Source organism: Manis javanica, chromosome 3 (assembly GCF_040802235.1).
Source record: "Manis javanica isolate MJ-LG chromosome 3, MJ_LKY, whole genome shotgun sequence".
Lineage (NCBI taxonomy): Eukaryota > Metazoa > Chordata > Mammalia > Pholidota > Manidae > Manis > Manis javanica.
In genome coordinates this window covers 136,080,660-136,101,945 of record NC_133158.1, presented here as the reverse complement: position 1 = coordinate 136,101,945, position 21,286 = coordinate 136,080,660, and the positions used below count along the sequence as shown (strand labels likewise).

The following is a 21,286-nucleotide window of genomic DNA, read 5'->3' as shown; positions in this document are numbered from 1 at the left end:
TGGGCTTTACCGCTGTCTCTACATGATGTCAAAAGTCTGGTTAGTTCAGTGGGAAAAATAAATCTGTTAAACTACTTATTTTGTCATTGTATCAATAAACCAACTCAAGGATTCATTTAATTTTTCCTCCTTAAAAATCTGTTCTGGTATCATCCTCAACTTTCTTCTTATATTAATTTAAAAATGTGTAAAACCCCACATTGACAGTAGTTATAATATCTTAGTCTCTACTTTTGAAAAAATGTATATATTTATATATATATATGAGTCATGGCCTACTCTACAGTAACTTCATTGACTTCCAAGGCCCACTACATTTAGAAAAATTGTACAATTAGCACAGTAGTGTTGTACTAAGCAGAGCAACCTAGGAAACTGATAGAGAAAACTTAAACTCCCATTCAAACACTTAAGAAAAATTTTCACTGAAAATATTTTCTACACAAATCACAGAGAAGAGAGATTTTGTCTCCAACATGCTTCCAACTTAGTGCTTATATGCAAAGGAGCTTTCCCAAATCTAATAAGCATCATCCATTCTAATATGAATAAAATTGGCCAATAAGGACATTCTAAAGAATAATTGTCTGTTACTTTGTATCCTTCCTCTGCTAATGCCTTGGTGAAAAGGTTGAGTGTTCCTAGGTAATAAAGCATTTCATTCTACTCTAATACACTGAAAGCCTAAGGTGGTTAAAAGCCTAAGATTAAGAAATACTTTAAATAAACACATAGCAAAATCATGAATATCATATAAAAACATATACTATTAAGAATTTGAATGTAAACACAGGGGTTATAAGAGTCTTAGAGATCTGAGATCACGGTGTGAGATTAAAACCGTGACATGAGAACCCTAGGGCTGGGCTTTAATCCAGGATCTATTAGTACCAGGCCTTACAGAAGGCAATTAGCATCTGTGGATCTGAGCTTTTTTTCACTTGTATAACAGAGGAACTGGACAAATAATTGCTTAAGGTCTCCAGCCATGGCAAATTCTGGTTTGTGTTTTGAGAAATACTTGTACAAAAACAGCACCACTTATGGGGTAGAACAAAATCACAGAATTCAGATACAAAAAAGAGCAAAATAAGCATATCATAGCTGCATACCAGACCCTTGGCTAAAACAAAATGTAATCCACTTATCCAGATTTCCTGGAATCTGAAATTTTCTTGAAAGGGGAAATCACCTAACACTTCCCATTTTTATAACTCTCCAAAACCTAGCATATCAAGTGCATTTTATCACATAAAGTAGAAATATGACTAGTGATTTATAAAACATTTAGGAAAGCAAAAAAAACAAATCTAAGAAAATACTCGATTATTATTTTCTGAGTTTAAGTCTCTCTAGTTTTTTCCTAAAATTTCAATTATCTTCAAATGAGAATTGTCTTATTCTTGTATGCAAAAAAATCTCTGAAACCTGATAAATAATTTATTTTAATGGAAGAAGTGAACATTCAGAGAAAAATAATTTTACACATATGCAATGCATAAGAATTTCAAAGCAGCATGAAATTATGATATTAACATAAATAACATCCATTCTTTGAAGAAATATTTATGAGCACCTAATACTGTGTGCAGTGCATCACACATTAAATGGTGCGTTACATTTTAAAACTGGAAGGCAGAATGTTAATTATCTTCACTCTTTAGTAAATAATAATATTAAAATCAGACACGTGCCTCATGTATCATATGGCTGACTGTGACTTTGAACAGAATAAGCTATTTAGAAATTGTTGGTGGAAGTGTCCCTCTTATAATATATTCTACTTTACCTGTTCTACCCCTAGTTCCACATTTTCTTCCTCCTTTTTAAGTTTAAGGTTTATTCCTTAAACTTCCTTTTAGGACCTGTGGACACTAACTTAGCTGTACTGGGAAAACAAAGTTACATGTGATTGTTAACACCTAACAGCTTGGAAAAAAGCTTACAGCTTGGAGACTTACAGCTTGGAAAAAAGAAGTCTGCAATGTTATTATTGTCCACCAAAATGGCACTAATTATTGAGACAAGAAAGTACTCAAATAATTTTTTAAAGAATTTTTAAATGGCTAACATTTCTTTAACGCTTATTCCATACTAGACACTGCTAGGCCTTTTAAACCAAGATACAAGAGGCCTTCATTAATGAAATTAGAACTCTTCTAATTTTTTATCCTAACCGTTAGTTAATTCTTCTTTGACTCAAAATTGAAAAGACATACAATTCAAACATGTAGAAAAATAGCCTCCTTTAAAATTGTGGCAATGAGTCCACTTTAGTTATTATAATATTTATCAAGATATTCAGTAAAAATCATTGTCAAACCTGTAAGGCTGCTCCCCTGTGTGGGTTCTCAAGTGCCGTGTCAGGTTTGCAGACCTGGGAAAAATCTTGCCACAGTATCTGTTAAGAAAAGATGTTTATAAGAGGAAGCCAGTACAATTGACTTTATTTCACTCAAGCCACATAGAAGCCAGATGCTTATTCCTGATTTAATTAATCTTATATGGAACTCACATGTCTTAGGTATTTAAAGTTCACAACACAGCCATTCTACAGATCTAAATAACTCTACAAATAAAAGCTGTGTTCAGATCCGGTTGAATTTGTTCATGCATAAACAAGACGTTTATGAAAATAGACTTTAGTTTTGATGACCCCCATACACCTCCTTTATTAACTATGTATTTTTATATTCACAAATTTGAACCAGACAAGGGGATAAAAAAATGACAAGAGTCTGTGATTCTGGGTTGATGTAAACAGATTTCAAATGTTTCAACTCATTTTACATGTCAGCCATGATGACAACTCTCTACATTGAGTGGTATCAGATCAGACAAGATTCTAAGACCTCATCCATCAAGATATGTTCCTATAAAAGCTGTTCTGGAAAGGAAGTGACACATTTTCCAAAGAGCAGATAAACTGATATGCCTGAGATGCCAAACATTTCTGAAGACAATTTAGAAATTACAAGCATGATTTACTAAAAAAAGAAGACAGAAAAAAAAAAGCTTTACTGTACTACTGATGAGTAACAAGAAACTTATTAACTAGCTTTCTTCATTTATCAACCTTATTTGTCCTTCATTAATGACCTTATGCTTCAATGCCATGACAATTAATATAGTGCTTGAGGACAGTAGCATTATACCTTTGGATGAAAATAATTAACTGTGAAAGAAAATTCATAAATATCAAAGTGAAACAAGTAGATAGTATCTGGACTGTTTCCAACCTCATTTATCACAACCAAATGGCCTGTGTTAAAATTCTCATTTAATAATAATTTTTTAAAACCACTATTTTTATATCTCACTAAATAAAGAGTACTTTGAAGTGCTTGATATCTATCATGGGTGCTATTAATCATCCAATCAGGAATAATTTCCAAAACAAACAGTAGGGCCTTTGAAATCAGAAGGGAGACTTTTGGGAAGCGGGTGGTAATTAGCTTTGCAGTTACCTGCAAGTATAACGCTCTTTCCCTTTCCGAAGGAGGTTCTCTGGCAGGGCGTTGGGAGGCGCTCTGAAGTTAAACATGGAGGGCACTGACTGCAGAAGTTCACTGGCCTCTGGTTTCAGGGCACTGAAGCTCTCTAGCTTCTCTGCCATGTTTTCAATAGCTGACATCTGAAAGGCAAAAGCACAAGAACATGAAGGACCAGTCTGCCATATTTTCTTCTATAATAATCTCTAGCAAATGAAGAAATCATGAATAAAAGGGAAGCATTAAATCTGCTTCATGTAATGGGCTGTAGAAAGAGGTTGTAGGGTCCCAATATTAAATAAACAAAACTGTTTGATTTTGGGAATAACAGAGGTGGAACCAGGTTTATAAAATGCTAGGTGAATTTTTTCTTAAGACCTTGGTTAGACTGTTTTATAATTATTTGATATACAATTGAGCAATGAAATACATGAGCAATAATAAAGTTAAATTAGGCTTTTATTAAATTAAGAGGTAGCATTAGCATTATGTTATGGACATCAACAGTAACCTGGAAAATATAGGGAAAGGTTTTGCATGCCTTACTTAGGTAATAAAAACCACAGGAATCATGGAATTTGATGAAAAGAATGCACAGCATGAAAAACATCGTGTTCCAAAATTACTGCTTCAGCCAAATGTGTATAATGCAGAAGGAAAAAAATTAAATGTGTAAGAGGTGGTTTGCCTAAGCTATGCTAAATTAATATTTGTGTGTATACTAGATTTTTAAGTGGGATCATGTACAAAGAATTTTGAGGAAATATTAATTTTTTCCAATAAAGACTAAGTTGCAATGACAGTTCATGATACATTATCATAATTTCATAGAACTTAGGGAGCTGTAGTATAACTCACTATTAGAGAAATATTCTTGAAGAAAAACTGTGCTGCCTAATTCTTTCTCTCAAATAACCTAATTTATTTTGCTTCAATTATAATCTTCAAGTTTTTATAATTTACCTAATTATAATCTTCAAGTTTTGTCCACCTGCATTTGTATTTCACAGTCACAATCAGAGGGTGACATTTACTTTTAAAAGCAGTTGATCCTTACTATCCACAGTTAGAGGGATTCTCCACCTTACTTCAGCCCTCCCAAAATGTTGTTTCCACAGTGTGCTTATTTTATTTGGAAGCTGCTTACTGCTGGATTTTTAAGTAGAAAAGCAAACTCTCAGGCCATCTTGTTAAATCAACTTACTCATTATTTATTTGGGTCTCAGGGCAGTATGCCACTGGAGAGCTCAGAAAGCTGTTTAAAAGGTGTCTGCACTCTTTATGCACTCTGTGTGTTTCCCAAAGAGCAGGGTGGTAGACCAGAAGTCTCCACGCAAGGATTAAAAATGGCAACAATTGTACATTCAAGCAACTATTCAACCCAAGAGGATGATTCTTTTGATGATGAGATGGCAGGATAGAGTCGTAGGCCTAATTTATGAACTCAGGCTAAGAGTAAAAGGCAACACTTTCTACTACTCAAAAGGAAAATGAACAAAATACAATATTCCGTGGACACACAGCTGGACAGAATACTGCTGACTTCTTAAACTAGAGCAAAATCTTAACAATATGGCCTGAACATGGTCCTCCTCTTACAAAGGGAATATTGTATGCTTGATTCTTCAAATGACTCTTTATGTTGTAGTTAGCTCTCTTTCTTTTCCCTTTATCCTGGAGCCTGCTCTCTCATCTCATGCCCAGACTCCTAATGCTGGCTACAAATTGCAACGTACAGGGTACCACTGCCAATTTGCCAAATGTCTTTCATCAAACACGGTGCAAAAAAATTCTCAGAGGAAAGTCAAGATACATTTACTTGTCAGACGACAAATGTGAATGCCTTGGGAAGCAGTAGGGGCTAGAAGCTCAGGGGTTTGATTCATAATCGCTCAGCTGCTAAAACATTCTCCACAGATGCAAGTGGACAGCACATTTGTCACTATGAAGGATTTTGACACATACTGATCACAGGGCAGAGATATGGAAAGATGCTGCTGTTTGGAGTGGTTGACAGAAGCTCTGTCCCCGCAGAATATGGCCATTATCCCCTTCTCGCCAGAGCATTAGCATTTTCATTCTACTTTGGATTTAATTTATTAAAAATCAATCCAGAAATATTTTATGATACTATTTTATTTGCATTTATTCCTTCTAATTGTTCCTTGCAGAAAATCATTTTGATATTCCACCCTCTGCAGAATAGATTGCTTGAGTGAAAAATGACCTCTGGCCTTCAAGCTGATAAGCAGTAACAAGCAAGGGTAAGGGTCATGATCGTATATATTTATTGGGAAGAATAACAGTTAAGTGCTTGGGTGATGATTATAAATGTTTTATTTATGTACATTTAATATTTGAGTAAAGTTTCATTATCCAGTGGTTTTAAATCATTTGAGTGCCCACCCTGCTGACACACTTAGATTCCTGCAGCAATACATCTTATAGAAAACACTTTTCCTTTTTTACAGAAAATAGCTTACTCATAACTATTATTATCCTCCACTTTCATCTCTAGCACACATAAACTACAAGCCCTTCAAGTTACTTAAGAGCTATTGGCTGTTGAGCTTTGGTAGCTGCTAATAGCTCCTTTTGAAGAAAGATCACTGTGATTACCTTACCTCAAACTGTTTCGATTTGGGAAAATCATCAAGACACAAGAAAATATATTACGGGTTTGATGAGACATTCTTCAAGATAATAGGAAATAGAATGGGGGTTACCCAAACGCCTCTCTTATAAGACACTCCCACCTTTGGTTTCTGGTGTCAAATGAAAAGAGGTGGAGAGGAGAGAAGGAAGGTAGGAAATGAGCTGAGGGTGGTTATAAACACCAAACACACACACACACACACAACTTTCTGTCGAGCAGGCAATCACTGAAGCAACATGAAAGCCATCACTGAATCCTTCCTTTCATCTTCCTAAGATTTGCTCTCAAAGCACTTGACCTCAACTGAAAAGAGTAAGTTTCCCTACTAGGAGAGATGGAAGTGAGTTAGACATCTTCCAGTTGGGTAGTTTAGCGATTTCTGTGACCAGCATCAGCCCCAGTCTGCACCTTGGGTTTAGGCATTAGATTAAGAAGAGCTTTATCTAGTATATGGGTCAGAACCCCAACTTTATCTCGCTCTCTGTGCTGACTCAGGAGATAACATGCATTTTACAGGAGAAGGAAGTTTTGACATTCATTTTAAAGTCTCACTTTGTACATTAAAAATCAAAATGAATTAGGACAAATGGAACAGAATCTAGCTATACATCTTTTTTGTTATGAAAAACTCCAATGAGAATGGCAATGTGCACTACTATGAATGAGAAATTTGCTGAGGATAGGGCAAATAAAGAGGAAAAGTTAGATCATATACTTTAGAATGTATTGCCCTGTGTCCTATTAATGTCCTAGGCTAATCTCTGATCAGTAAATGACAGTCTTTTTTTCCTGTGGAACAGTAAGTTTTATTTACATATATAATAGTTGTTGATGGTATCTGCAGCCAGATGTCTGGAAAAGGAAGTCATTTCACCCCCTTCCAGTCCCCAAGAGGCTATTAACTTCGTACTGACGCAAACTAATGTGTAGACACAATTCCCTAGCTCCTACCAAAAAATGTAGCTATCTCTCCAGTCAAATAAAGCTAGTATTTTTAAAAACATTTCAGCAGGCAAGATATCATCAACTGGGTCCTAAGCACTTAACTTAACATTTATTATCTGGCAGCCAATAATTGATGACATAAAGAAGTTTCTCATTAAAACTATTAAAGTGACAACCTGATTATACACAATGATATGTCCAATGGCACCATGAATTATGTGACCTAATGTTTCACAAATTAGATTACACATGCCTTTATCATAAAATAACTGGCTTTTCATAAATAACTTATGCTGGGAAAGTTTGTAGGTTTGATAGTTTTCTATGTTTATTTTCTTGATAATCTTGAGAAATCTCAAAATCATGGCCATTTAAGAAAGAAGTAAATATTCATATTTTATGGTTATCTCATTCCATATACACATTTAGCAGTCATGATTATGAAATCACTTAGAGTTTTTTACCACTCAGTATTATAAACCTTAATATTTTAATATTTCCCTCTAGTATGTTTTATAATACAAGTATAAGTCCTAACTCTTTGAAACCTATCATTCAAAGAATGGGAATGTTTCAAAAGCACTGATGTGGCATTATCAGGAAACAAGGTCTAACTTCAAATCTGCACTAGCTTTGTAAATTGGTAGAACCACTGGCCACTCATGTAGAGGACAGAAAGTTACGCTTGAAGCAGCTAACAACATAGCTACTGCCAAGTAGCTCTCTACCTTAGATAGATGAGGACCATGAGGAGGGATACAGGGAAGACCTCTGCCAGGAAAAGCAGGCAAGGACACTGGAAATACAGGCCTAGATAACCAATGAACAACCCCAGCTGCTGCACAACTTGGCCTAAGGAAGTCTCTCTCTTTCTCTCTCTCCTCTTATGCTTTTGAAATAAATGAACTTAACCCTTAAAAGTCTATCAGGATGAGAACAATTACAGTTCATCACATATCCCACAGAAGAAATAAAATAGGAGGAATTTCTGGTAAAGGAAAACTAATACCAGATAGAAGAAATGGTAAATGCTAAAATAGTTTATGTATAATTATATGGTGATGAAAGGAAAATTGAACTATATTCCAAATTTTACCCAAAGCTCAGAACCATATAATTTTGAGTGAGGAAGAGAAGGTAGAAACAAAAGCACATATACTTGGGGGAAATTTTGTAGTATATGCATTTACATGTTTCCATTGACCCAAGCTCTACTTGGGAGTGAAAACTAAGTAAGCGGTATTCTTTGTATCTTGAATAAAAAATAAAGCTGTCTGATAGTATCATTACCAGAAAACTGACTGTATCTGGAAATGGTAACTGAAGGTTGGGGAAGTGAGCTCCAGTGCTAAAAGATCCATTCACTAGTTAGACAGAGACTGATAAACACGTATTCAGTCTTATTACTCCAAATATCCAGAACCAAGTTCTGCTCTGGGATATATGGAAGTGTAATTCCCATGTCAGATCGGGCATTATCCTTCTGAAGGTTTTATCAAAAAAAATCTTTAATATGCTGACACAGGCTCCCCCAAATAATGGTTATTTCCACTTAATGACCCATCTTGAAGCCTCTTTTAGCAACATGCCCCCAAGCGCCCAGGAAGAGTTCTACATCAAGGTATAGTCACATGGAATGAGTCAGATTTATAGAATAAACTCCCTTCCATAAACCAAGTATAGCTCACTAAATGCCCAAGTATAATTGAAAGTGTTTAAGTGTGTGTGTGTGTATATATATGTTTTTTGCATCTTGACCAAGCTGAGAAATGAACTGCTGAAGCCTATCATATAATGGAAAGGAGCTCAGAATTCCCTATGTCTGTACAGTAATTTATAATTTAAGTTGTTTTGCTTTTAATGCTACATTATTTTACTCAAAAATATAAGTAGGAAACTTACCCAAGTTCTCTGATCAGGCAGTTGGAACTGGGAGCAAAATTGAAACAAAAACAAAAATTACTTCTGGATCAGTATCTTTATTACAATGTATCCTTTGAAAAATTAACATTTTTACTAAGTAATTTTTGCTTATCATGTAACTGTACCTCAAGTAAAAGCTCTGGAAGTGAAAATTAACTATTTTCATAACAATGCTGAGTTTCCTCTATTTACCTAAATTAAATTTTAGAATCAAGGTTATAAGTCAGAATGTGCTTTTTTTCAAGGAAGCTACAGGCTACCTACTACCAAATCTTAAATATAGCAAGGCAAAGACTTCCTTTTCATTCACAAGAGTCCTATACTTTAATAAGTAAAAAATGAAGCAATTTCTGGCAAAAAAATCTAATCCCTTGCATTTTCAAAATGTTAACAAAAAAGAAAATAAGATACTCAAATGAGAATCAATGAGTAACAAAAGGTTAAAGTATTATAAGGCACTGCTTCACTTTGATTAGCATGTCAGACCATCAGTCATCAGAACACCTAGGATACTAATGAAAAGAACTACAAATGTCTAGTTATTTATGAAAAAATAACTGGGAAAAGCTTCAGTAATTGCTTTTGTAAGTTATGGCATCTTTAAATAGTAAAGATACATAGTTTTTAAGGATAGAAGTTATAGTGCAGAAAAATCTAACAGTACAAACACTTGTTGAAAGTAAACCAGAAGAGGAAGGGCAAAAGAGTGAAGAGTTTTTTCACATCAATATATAAATCAAAACTTGGGGAATGAAAAATTTCCCAGTTTCCTGGGATGCTGTAACAGGATGGTTAGACACTTTAAAAGGAAGAAAATAAAAATGAATGCATACAGGACAGAAATGGAAGTAAAAATGAGTCTTTGTTGTATATGGACACAAAGCCAAACATCTATAAAATTAAATGCATAAATAACCAAAAGTTAAATTTTAAGTATAAGAAAAGCAAATCAAAGAATAAGTGCCAATCTTACAACAGTGCAATTACCAAATGATTCCTATGGCAGTTCAAAGGAGCTATTGATGTGAATTCAAAGTTCCCCAAATGCAAACGACCCAATGAAAAGAACATGTGATACCACTCTCTCCAGCTCACCTACTGGTGGCTGACATCTCCTTTTCAAAATTATAATCTAAACTAAGAATCCACAAACAATTTCAACCTTGTATCCAGGGAGAACCTCTACAGAGCTTATTTCCCCTTATGAGTTATATTGAACTAACTTGTTTACAAGAGAAAAACAGAAGGTTAAATAGTACTCTAGTGACCTGACAGAGCAAACATACTTCTTTAAGAATTGAACTAAGAGAGGAATTTAGACCAGGAGAATGATTAAAATATATATATATATCTTTTAATTTTGATGTATGTGTTTCTATATCTTCAAACTATTTTTGACAATGATTTTTTAAATATATATTATTACTATTCCAAAAGGCAATAAGATGGCCTAATAATTTTTAATAAAATTCAATAAGTACCTATTGCAGTGTTCACCTTTCATTGATTAGGAATTATGCCCTGGGGAGGGACATGCCGGGTAGAATGGGAAGACATGCAAAAATTGTAAAATCAGGCTTGCCCGGAGAATATCACTTTATATATCTATTTATAGGATTTACATATCTATTTGTTTCCCCAAAAGCACTGAGAATATATGATCTCCTCTTTGATATTAAGATAGCCCTGAGAAATAGACAGGGCAGGTATCACTCCCATTCTGAAGACAAAAATCCAGAAGCCCCAGAGGGACTGTGTGCTCTGCTCAAATACTCAAATGGGAAATGAAGTGGTGAATGGTTCTGTTTACCCATTTGTTTAACTTATAATATCATGGCAAGTCCTGGGAGTAAAGGCAAGCCCTTTCATTTTAGCTTCTTGCTCTGTGTCACTCTTACTGCTGTCAAATAAGATGCAGCGCCAAGAACACAGTGAGCATCTTTCCAAGTACTTCTGGGTACAGACTACAGCCTCACCAAGAAATTAGTCTCGGGGAGATGGCAGGAGGGGATTTTACTGACATTCCTGTGTATTCAAGAGAAAAGACTTCTGCATCCATTAACACTAAGAGCTTTTCCTCCTTTAGGCTCTTCTACATACCAAGCACTATGCCAAACGTTAGGCTGACCCCTGCAGCTGCCCTGGTAAGGCTGGAGGGGGTATCCCATTACACTGACAGAGGGCTCAGAGAGGTGCTTCACTGCCCAAAATCTAAGCATTTTTGGTAATACATAGTAAACCCAGTTGTAAAGCAGTTATTTCAGGCCCCAAATCCCGGGCAGTCTTTTTTTGTGCATTTGTTTTTGTTTGTGGGAAAGTGGATCTTAGAGGCAAGGTTGGAATTGATAGAGTATGCTAGAATGAACAAAAAAATTCTGCTGAAACTTCAGAACATGTGAGGCAGATTTTCTGAAAACAGAAGGACCAGTGTGGGGGCTTGGTGAAAATGGGGTGAGCCAAGCTTCTCCCAGGTGACAGTCTTTATGCCACTAGTGATATGTATAGCCAGTACACATGAAAACAGCCATGATGGCTAGAAAAAGAATGAAATATTTCTGTAGTAGTTGGTTCTGTATACAGCTTCTTTCCCAAGCACCCAATGGTTCCCCTGCTGCCCTGGACTCCTCCTGAAAGACCCTTTGAGCACCCTGCCAGCCCACAGCTAAAGCATTAACAGTTGGTGCAGCAAAGGCTTTCAGGACCCTGCTCCAGAATGACAGGGTCTATTCTGATTGGTCAGTATGCATGATCTACAAGGTGTTAAATATTTTGATTATCACTCTGGGGTTCCTTTCAAATAGTAACATGCAGGAATAGGCAGTCCCTTACACCAACACCTGGCATGCGGCAAGGAAATCCTCTGCCTCTGTGCTTCCACAGACATGCTCACAAAGGTGGGGGGAGGGAGACTGGGGGGAATGATAGCTCTTCTCCAAGCACTGTACATGTGCCTCATCTTTTGTGATCCCTCCTTAACTGTGAGAATATTAAAATAAGGCAGATTTTCTGATATAATTAGATTAAAAATATGCACATACTATGTTTATAACAGCTGCATACACATGTGGAATTATTGGCGGGCCAAAAAAACTGCCCATCTCATGAACCAGTAAATTTACCTTGGCTAGCTAAAATTCGAATTTCAGAAATAGAGACCTTACACCCAACTCCCTTCTCTTACAGATATGGAAACTGAGAGCCAGATCGACCTAGTTGCTCAAAGACCATGATCCCCAGTCTTTTTTTCTCCATTATAGCATGTACCCATAGCACTAAATTTTGAAGGGATTAATTACTAGATTCTAAAGATTATTAGAATATGAAAACAATATGATTATTGTAATTAAATGTATATAACTATAACACCAACTGTAACTTAGAAGGAAGTTATCAAGATATACTTTTTGTGCAATAAGTGACACAAAATGCATATTATATTCAGGTTTATTAGCCAATGAGGCCTACAAGTGCAATTTAGATCAGCCTAAATGTAAAATATAAGTACCTGATAAACACTTAACTACTTTAGAACTTGTTTAAGGTAATTATGGAAATGATACCATTCCTTAGCCTTCTTATATAAAATGAATATCAACTAGAATATTTGTACACCTTTTAATACTAAATCATATATTCTTTCAGTTGAAATAGGATTTTTGAACAATGATAGATTTCTCCAGCTATCCCCAGAAGATGGTATTTCAGCTCTCATACACTGTTGTTCACGACTGTGGAAAGGTACTAGAAAAGGTAAAGAAGTGAGAATGGGGGCAGGGGGAGTCATATCCCAAGATTATTTAATCTAATTACCTCATAACTTTCTATAAGACATTTCTGCTTTCAACCCAATTCTGACTGACATGTAAGCCAGTATTTTAGAACAACCACATATATAGGACATAAGGGTGAAACAATTAGATAATTCTGCTTCGCATTCTCTTTGCAATGAGAAACTGTACATATTTTGATAAGTGGACACAACTCCATTCAGCAAATAGCTCTGTGTACTGTGGTGAATTCTTGTACAATTACAGAACTTTGCTGGAATGCCCAGCAATCTCTAGATAAATTCCTTCACCCTCTATGGTAATAACTTGTCAGGTAGACTCATTTCCTGTTTTTATCTAAGCACCAGAAGAACGTGAATAACCTTCATGGGTTTGGGACAAGTCACACTATGATCCTTTTCTAAGTATCTGTAATTTTTAAACCCAAAAGACAACTTCAGTATCTATTTTCTTCACTGAAAATACTTCAAAACACACTCTGGCTCAGTAAGTAGTTAATAGTAGACAATAAGTTAATACCAAAACTATGTTATTTTGATGCATATATTAATTACTTTTTCCTTAAAGAGTTTGGTTTTTCATTCTGCTAGAATTTCCTGTGTTCTTCCACACCAGCGTCATAGGAAATCCTAATGTTCTCAAGATTTCTTTCATTTCATTGCACCTGCTTTTCAGGATCAACAAGTTAGTTTACAAGCTTGAAGTCTCAAATTCAAAATACTTACTTGTGGGTGAAATAAGAATCCTGGAGAAGGTCTCAAGTATTTCTCTTTTAAAGCCTCAAGAGGGTCAGTTAGTTTTCTTTTCTCTACTCTGAAAGGTTAAAATCAGGTTTTGGAGATGAATCAGTCTCATATATCCATCACAAATAATCACTGACATTTAAAGCAGCTGACAATAAAGCAAATGGTAGGTTTCTGGGAAGCACAGCAATAAAAACATTAAGTCTTTCAGTTCTTGAAGAACACTCTTGGCACTTCTGGGCAATCAGAGAAACAGGGTCCTATTTTTAATGGGAAAATCCTACTGAATGACTAGTAATAATAAAACAAGAAAATGTAAAAAAAGGAGTCACCAGCTCAGAGGCATTGGTCACAAATTTGTACCTTCCCATTTCAAATGTAGGTAAGATGCTTGGTGATTTTGAAATCATAAGGAGAGGGTTCATTTTGAAAATTAAAGTCATTTTCTAACATCCCAAATAGTCATTATATTTCTTCCATATTTGCCAATGACAGCAGGAGAATTTCTAAGCATACTTTACACCCTGCTAGACACCCTTTAAGTGATAGGCATGTTCTAGGTGCCACCTCTGATAAATAGGCAGGTAAAGTCGATGGTGTGGGAAGAGAAAAAGGAACTTTTTGAAGAATAGGAGAGACATATAAACTTATCTGTACATCTCTTCTTTTTTTTTAGAAGTGTTTGTCATTCTCTTTTCTATTAAGCATATAGGAAATGACATCATGGATTGAATGAATTTCTTTCACCAACTGTTGGTAACTTTCTTTTAAATGATGTTGAATAAGTTCACTTAAGATAGAATCAAAATGAATAAAACAGCTATTATTTCTTGAAATTTTATATATGCTATGTTTTGCATACACTATTTCACTCATTGAAATGGGTATTCTTATACCCACTTTATGAATGAAAACAAAGTTTAAGATAAGGGAATCTGAGATTTCAACCCATGTTTTGTACTAAAACTGGGGTTTAAGTCTCCCATTAGTTTGGTAAAATGACAGACCTTGAGCCTTAACTGTGACTGAAATACCTGAGAAGATTTAAATTAGATTAAGCAACAGTAAGGTTAGGAGGTGAGGGAGAAGAGTATAATGGGTGTGTTGAAGAACTGGAAGCCCCTTGGGAGGGTCTAAGAAAGGCAGTCTGAGAAATTATCTTCACAAAGGACTAAGATATGTCACTGAGTTGGAAATACCACCTTACTGGCAATGTCTAACATGCAAGATACACATAAAAAAATGAAAAACCTGTTTTCCTTTCTTTTTCTTTCTCTACTAATAGGACTGCCACAGCAATTAAGATAAAAATTTTTTTTGAAGTGCCCAAGCATGGTACTCATGGCTCTGAGATATTTTTGTATTGTCCTGTCTTATTCCCCTTTCCATGCTCAAGTAGTAGTAGCCCTTAATGCACTGGCAGTATTCTTGGTTAATGTATCACTGATAGTTTAGGTAGAAAAAGAGTTTTGTTTTGTTTTTGTTTTTTTTTGAAAGGGCATCTCTCATATTTATTGATCATATGGTTGTTAACAACAGTAAAATTCTGCATAGGGGACTCAATGCACAATCATTAATCAACCCCAAGCCTAATTCTCAACAGTCTCCAATCTTCTGAAGCATAACGAACAAGTTTTTACATGGTGAACAGAAAAAAGAGTTTTAAGTGAAAAGAGCTTGCAACCTTAGTACCTATTAAGTAATAGGAGCTAAGTAAATATTGTTGAATAAAAGAATAGCACAAAATTGTCTCTTCATATAATTGAATCAGGCAAAAATATGCAAGTACTCCCATCTTAAATAAGTCCAATAAAAAATTATCCACAGCTTCCAATGACTCTTGATGATGTTCAAGATTTGAGTGGGAAAGTAAATGTGAAAATGCTTGGAAACATTTAAAATACATAACAAGCATAATTATTGTTATTCATACTTTTTAAAGAAAGCTAATAGTTAAAAACTAAATCACTCTGAATGGACAGATGAGTGTGACAGAATACTGCCTAAGAGGCTTTTTGTTAAGCATATATGTTGCCCCCCAGGGATTTTTGGATGCATCAAAGAAAACTGGACAATGAAGGCATTAAACAGAGAGGCATTAAAAACATGTTTTTAAGCTGATCACTCACATTACATACTAAACACTTTTGTTTCATTTACTGGGGCTCTCAGGCAATTTATTTAGGGATAGCGTATGACCAGTGCTTATTAAGGATGTGTTGGTAGGTTAACAGAGAGTAAGCTCTTGCTGTTCTATGTCCCATCTCATTCCAAATAACCTGACCTATTTAAGTACCCACACATATTTGCATTAATCCTTCAGGAGCCTCATTCTTCTGCCACTTGACAACTTGCTTTAAATATGGCTTTCCCATATTTTCCACGTTAAAAAAAATTGTGTTTAAAAATAAATTTATTATCAAGGGAAAGAACTCTGTGGGCCTATTCCAAAACCCCAAATTCAGAGACATCCAAAAATAAGTCCAAGACTAATGAGTCGACTTTCTGAATAAAAAAATGAATTCACTAGATAAAACAACTTTACTTTCTGCTTTGAAAGAATCATAATAAAAATGGTTTGTTAAGATTTCTAAGTCCACAGCATAAACATGACCTTTCGCATATATGTCCACACTGAACCATCTCCCATCCTCCCTTACCTGTAAATAGGGTCCATAAAGAAAGGAGTGGGTCTCGCGTGTTGCAAGGAACCATCTGAGGACGGTCTGGTTTCAACACTGCTTCCTTTCTTTTCCCCAAACACGTGGTTTTTCCGAGGCTCCGTCAGCTTTGTCCCACTGGCTCTACTCCTACTGCCCATACTTAGATCCAGGGGCTGGTCCTGGCTTGTGGCAGATGTTGCTGGAGGTTTGGAGGGTACAGGAGTCAAGGGCTTCTCGTCCTTTCGCTTAGTGGTGAGATCAAAGGGAGACTCAGAGCTTCCCTTCGGCAGTTTCTTTACTTCACTTGGTGATTGGGGTTCCATTTTCAAAGGTAACGATCTCAAGTCTCTATCAGGAAATGGGTACATTGACTGAGAGAATGCTGGAAAAAATGGGAGGGGAAACATGGAAGGGTAAGGTAAAGCTCCAACTTTTTTGTCTTGCAGCCCCACCAGTCCTGTTGAACCAAAGTATTTTTCAGCAATAGAAGCAATAGCCTTTATAGAATCATTCACAGCTCCTGACACGGCAGTTTGCTCCTCTAAAGATGGTGAGAAAATGGAATGATTGCTGTATTCTTTCTTATTATGTATTGAAGCCAGATTCTGAAGAGGGCTTACTTTGTCTTTGAACATTTTACCATTTTCTTTAAATTTCTCTTTATCACTTTCAATGTCACTTTCCAGATCAGAGCCCGAGGTTGTTTCCAGGTCACTGCCACTTGGAGTACTGACATCATCAAGGTCACTACTCTCTGACTGGTCACTGATTTTCTCAAGGGGCCTCTCTTCAGAGGACCTCTCGGGCTGGAGCTCCACTGGCTTATTGTCCCCTACAGGTGGGTGTTTAGATAGTGCCTTCAAAATATCCTGTGTGGCTGGCAGTATCTGAGGATGTGTCATGAGGGGACTTTGACTTTTGTTTGTCTGTTCAGTACTTGATAGTCCTTTAACAGGAGAACTAGCAGGTATCAAAGGAGGCCTGTGGTACAAGCCGGAAGGAAACAGACCGGGGAAGCTAAAAGAAAATCCAGGAGCTGTTGGAAAGGTAAGACCAGCAGGATGCCTATTGGCGCCAAAATAGTCAGCAAGGCCCGGGTTGGCATGACTCATATTAACCATGGACGTTTTATCCATAGCTGGGGTTCCAGGAAGTGAAATGCCTTGGCCAAAAAATCCACCTGCCGCAAAATGGTTCTTGCCCTCACAAAACCTCCTGTGTTTATTTAAGGAAGACGTAGTGCTGAACATTTGTCCACAGTCTTTGCACTTGATTTGGGTTCTGCAATCAGCATGCATGCGCTTATGACGACAAAGGTTTGAAAACTGAGTATAGGATTTATGGCAGACCTCACCTGTGTGCAAACAACAAAAAACAATCTCAGGCTTTATGGCAATTGCTTCTGAATTTAGCAAGTATCACAACTGGTTCACCCAAAATTTCAATTAGGAAGCCAGGAAAAGTTGTTGGAGGCACCAGTCGGGGTGCACCAAACACAGAAAACCCCATTTCACTAGATTCCAAAGCAAGGCATCCAACCTGACAAATGTCTTGAGGCAGCACAAATATTTCATATTTAAATATATATATATATATAATATCTTGTCATCCCCATTGCATAATATTTTGCATAGCTGTGTATTTAAATATTTAATATAGAAAAGTCCAAGTCCAGCATGCATTGATTTCCCACTCCATTATTACACTAACAGAATCTTGAAAATTAAAGTCTTTAGATGTACTAAGTATGAAACCTTAATAGGAACCCCTTTAAAATTTTATACCATTTAAAAAATTCCATATCGTGGGCACCAAAATAAAATTAAGCAGCCTTTCCCTCGACCAGAAACTTCTCCTTTATTCCCTCTCCCCTGGGGGAAAAAGCCTGTGACTGCTCTACCATTATTTAATTTGCATTATATCATACACTCTCATCATTCACACATCAAAGCCACACAACAATGCACATTGTGTATTCTGAGACATTTTTAACAATCATTTTCATGATTTGAGAAAGACTGACATAATTTACAATGGCTCTATTTTAAGCCTGCAAAGGAAACTAAATTGAATGTGGCCCATCCTGCATTGCTGGTTCCCATGAACTATGAGCACGTCCTCTAACTTCCCCTCACACCAGTGGTTGTGCTAACCTTCCTGCATTTATGAAACTCCCGTCCTTGGGAAATATGTCCACTTGTTGTCATATCTTGGCCGGCTATCTTGAGGCTTGACTTCTAGGTGGCTCAGCCAACCACAGTCGGCAGGGAAGAGTGCTTGGAGGGCTCTGTTCCAGAAAGAGCGCAGCAGTGGGTGCAGCTGGGAAAGAACCCTCTTCACCGTGAACTTGCCAGAAAAGTAGAACATCTTCCTCCACACATACACGTAAACAGATCTGAGTGTATTTTCAGACCCAACTCCATAACCCTTAAGAACCCCTTTGCCAGGGAACAGTCCCGCCCACTTTCACAGTCCAGCAAGATTATACTATCTGCTCCCTAAGCATCATGCTTTTTATTTTACTTTAGTAGAGCTGAGTCGACTTTATGTGTGAGCTTACTTTAATGCTTCTGTTGTACTCTTAATACATGCAGAAACATGATAGGCCTTGTTGGTAATTGTTGAAAAAATTTATATAAGAAATGAAACTGAAGATGAAGTACAACATTTATTGCTTTCATGTGATGACTGCTTTAAGCAGAATAAGAAAGAGCCCCTAAGTCAAAACAATGATGATTTAAAGAAAAATATCATTCAAGGAGATTTTAAAGATCTTTAGTCATGCAAAACTCACCCAGAGCTTAGATTACCCTACATACCACTAACCAGGAAGTACCAAGTGATTCCATATCTATTTCTTTTACTACTAATGATTAAAACGCATTAGTACATATATCAGTGTGCTTAGTAATAGTGAAACGACTTTCAACTGTGGGGTGATTCATAACATGAATCTGTAAGCTGTAACGTGAGTTTTAATGCAAAGAAAAAAATTGTGAGTGATTTCTTCTATAATTCAAATTATTCTACTGGAATATATTGATCAGAGTCTGTTTTAAAAGTACATACTAGTTAACTATATATATAACAAATACATATACTATTTAAATTCTTTGATATGCTAATGAAAACATATATATAAAGGGTAGAAACATGAGACTTTCCCTAGTTATACTACTTCAGCTATGAGTAATAATGAGAAATAGTAAATCGAATGACTTTGAAATTATAAAAGTCCACTCATTAAGAAAGCAACACCTCTCCTCTGGGCATTAAAAGGCACTGAGAAAATGTCTTGATGGGTATTCAACCACAGTGTAAGTTTTTGAAAGGTTTGCAATTTTTTGGCAAAGAAATGTTGCTCTCTACACTTCTTTCTTATAGCTGCATGGATTTAAGAAAATCAAGAGCTTCTCTATATTGGAGTAACAGAAGGTGTATTTGACTTTCCTGGTTGTATCCAGTGTTACACAGATGAGCAGTGTCCACGTTGGGTCTCAAGAATATAGACTCTGGAATGTTTCCTTAGGCAGAGGCTTTGTTTTTCTCACTTGAAGGCCTGGCTTGGCCCACCGCAAACCATCAGGCCTCCAGGTAAATGGTTCAATTGATGTTCAAGTCTATACTCTGCTGTAATTTTCTCAGTAATAAGGAATTAGCCAGCAGTTAACATTGCATTTTTCTACTTATTAAACAAATTAAGAGGTATTTTGAATATGTTCAGCCTATTAGAGCATGTGGTTTCTATTTGGGAAGGCTGGAGGTTTCTGTAAAGGCAGTGAGTAATTACCTTAGCACTGGTGACTGTGGGCCCTAGCTTGGCGGTACACTGTAATAAGAGACAGTTGCCATAAACACACCAGTGGGGGTAAATCATGGTGTGTGGCCCTCTGGTGAGAAACAGATATCAACTCTAGGTGAACCTCCTCCACCCCAGAGTCTCCACACCAACTCCTCTTTTGTTCTGAAATTACACAGCTATTATTCATAATTACCCTCATGGTTCTCTGTCAGATTTTATATTTGAAGAATGCCATCTGCTATTTAAATTTACCAATAACTACGGAAAATACATTCATGGGAAACAGTTTGTGCCATCTGATTGGAAAGGGACACCCTATAGAGCTTTAAAGTGAAACACTTGACTTTGGCTCAATTAAAATTCCAGATCGCAGAATCTTAAATAGGAATCTAAATTTTCTGATTTTCATTTTAAATAACAGAGAAAACATTAAGTGGGCGATCATAACTTGTTGTGACCTGTTCTGCTTTATTTTTCCTCACCAAAACATAATAAATTAATCAAATTTTATTTCTGAAAAATTAGAAATGAATGAGTTTTTTTATGCCTGTAAACACCTGCAAGTACATTTTTAGGGCATTATGACCTAGAGTCAGGAATGCCTTTTTGACACAAGAAGTCTAAAATTTCTACTGTATAATTTATTTCCCATGACTTTCAACAGAGCTTTGCCAAGGGAGACTAGAATAGAGCACCCTTTTGTTTATCTGCTACTCCTCTTCATTCCACCCAGGGACCTGGGAGCAAAATAGGACTCTAACGTAATCTGGAAAGAGAAAAGAGACTCTCTTGATGCTTGGAAGCACAAAAGAGGGCTGTGTCAAGGCAAAAAGGAGAAGGGTTAGTCTCTGGCATCTCCATGTTGGCCCTGAAAATCGTTTTTTTTCCCATCAGGTCCTGTAGTAGTGTCTCATATGCCTACTACAAACCATTAAGTATTTGTCCAAGAACTCTTATGCAAGGGTTCCCAAGTCAGAGATCTTGCCAACTACTGAGTATGTTTCAACCAGTTCTCTGCCTATCTGGATCCAAAATCAGCCTTGAGATTTGTAACACAACTCAGTGAGTCACTGTGTTTATACGCCCAGCCGAGAATGGATCAAAAGCAGTCCAGAGTCACTGCCCAGATGAACTGAGAACAACTGATTTTCCTTGTGAAATATTTTAGCACAAAACAGAGAACAGGAGTGGGTGGACACAAGAAGCAAACGAGGGCTCAGTTTTGCTTTACTTGAACTGTGACTGAAGTGCTCTGTACAGGAACGTTCTATATAG

The 21,286-nt window shown here is 36.4% G+C and overlaps 1 protein-coding gene across 12 annotated transcripts in view; it reads right to left on the bottom strand.

Annotated features, from left to right (window-relative positions):
- The window catches only part of MECOM (MDS1 and EVI1 complex locus), a 537,754-nt gene that overhangs the window by 12,982 nt on the left and 503,486 nt on the right, over positions 1–21,286 (bottom strand). For 8 of the 12 annotated variants that reach the window (XM_073232122.1, XM_073232116.1, XM_073232117.1 and 5 more), the window contains 5 exons: positions 16,207–17,563; positions 13,529–13,616; positions 8,995–9,021; positions 3,468–3,634; positions 2,324–2,401 (listed from right to left, as the gene is read on the bottom strand). In XM_073232122.1, the coding sequence (XP_073088223.1) occupies positions 2,324–2,401; positions 3,468–3,634; positions 8,995–9,021; positions 13,529–13,616; positions 16,207–17,563 (1,717 nt within the window). The remainder of the gene's footprint in view (positions 1–2,323; positions 2,402–3,467; positions 3,635–8,994; positions 9,022–13,528; positions 13,617–16,206; positions 17,564–21,286) is intronic. The other 4 variants (XM_073232118.1, XM_073232119.1, XM_073232126.1 and 1 more) reach the window with 3 other exon arrangements.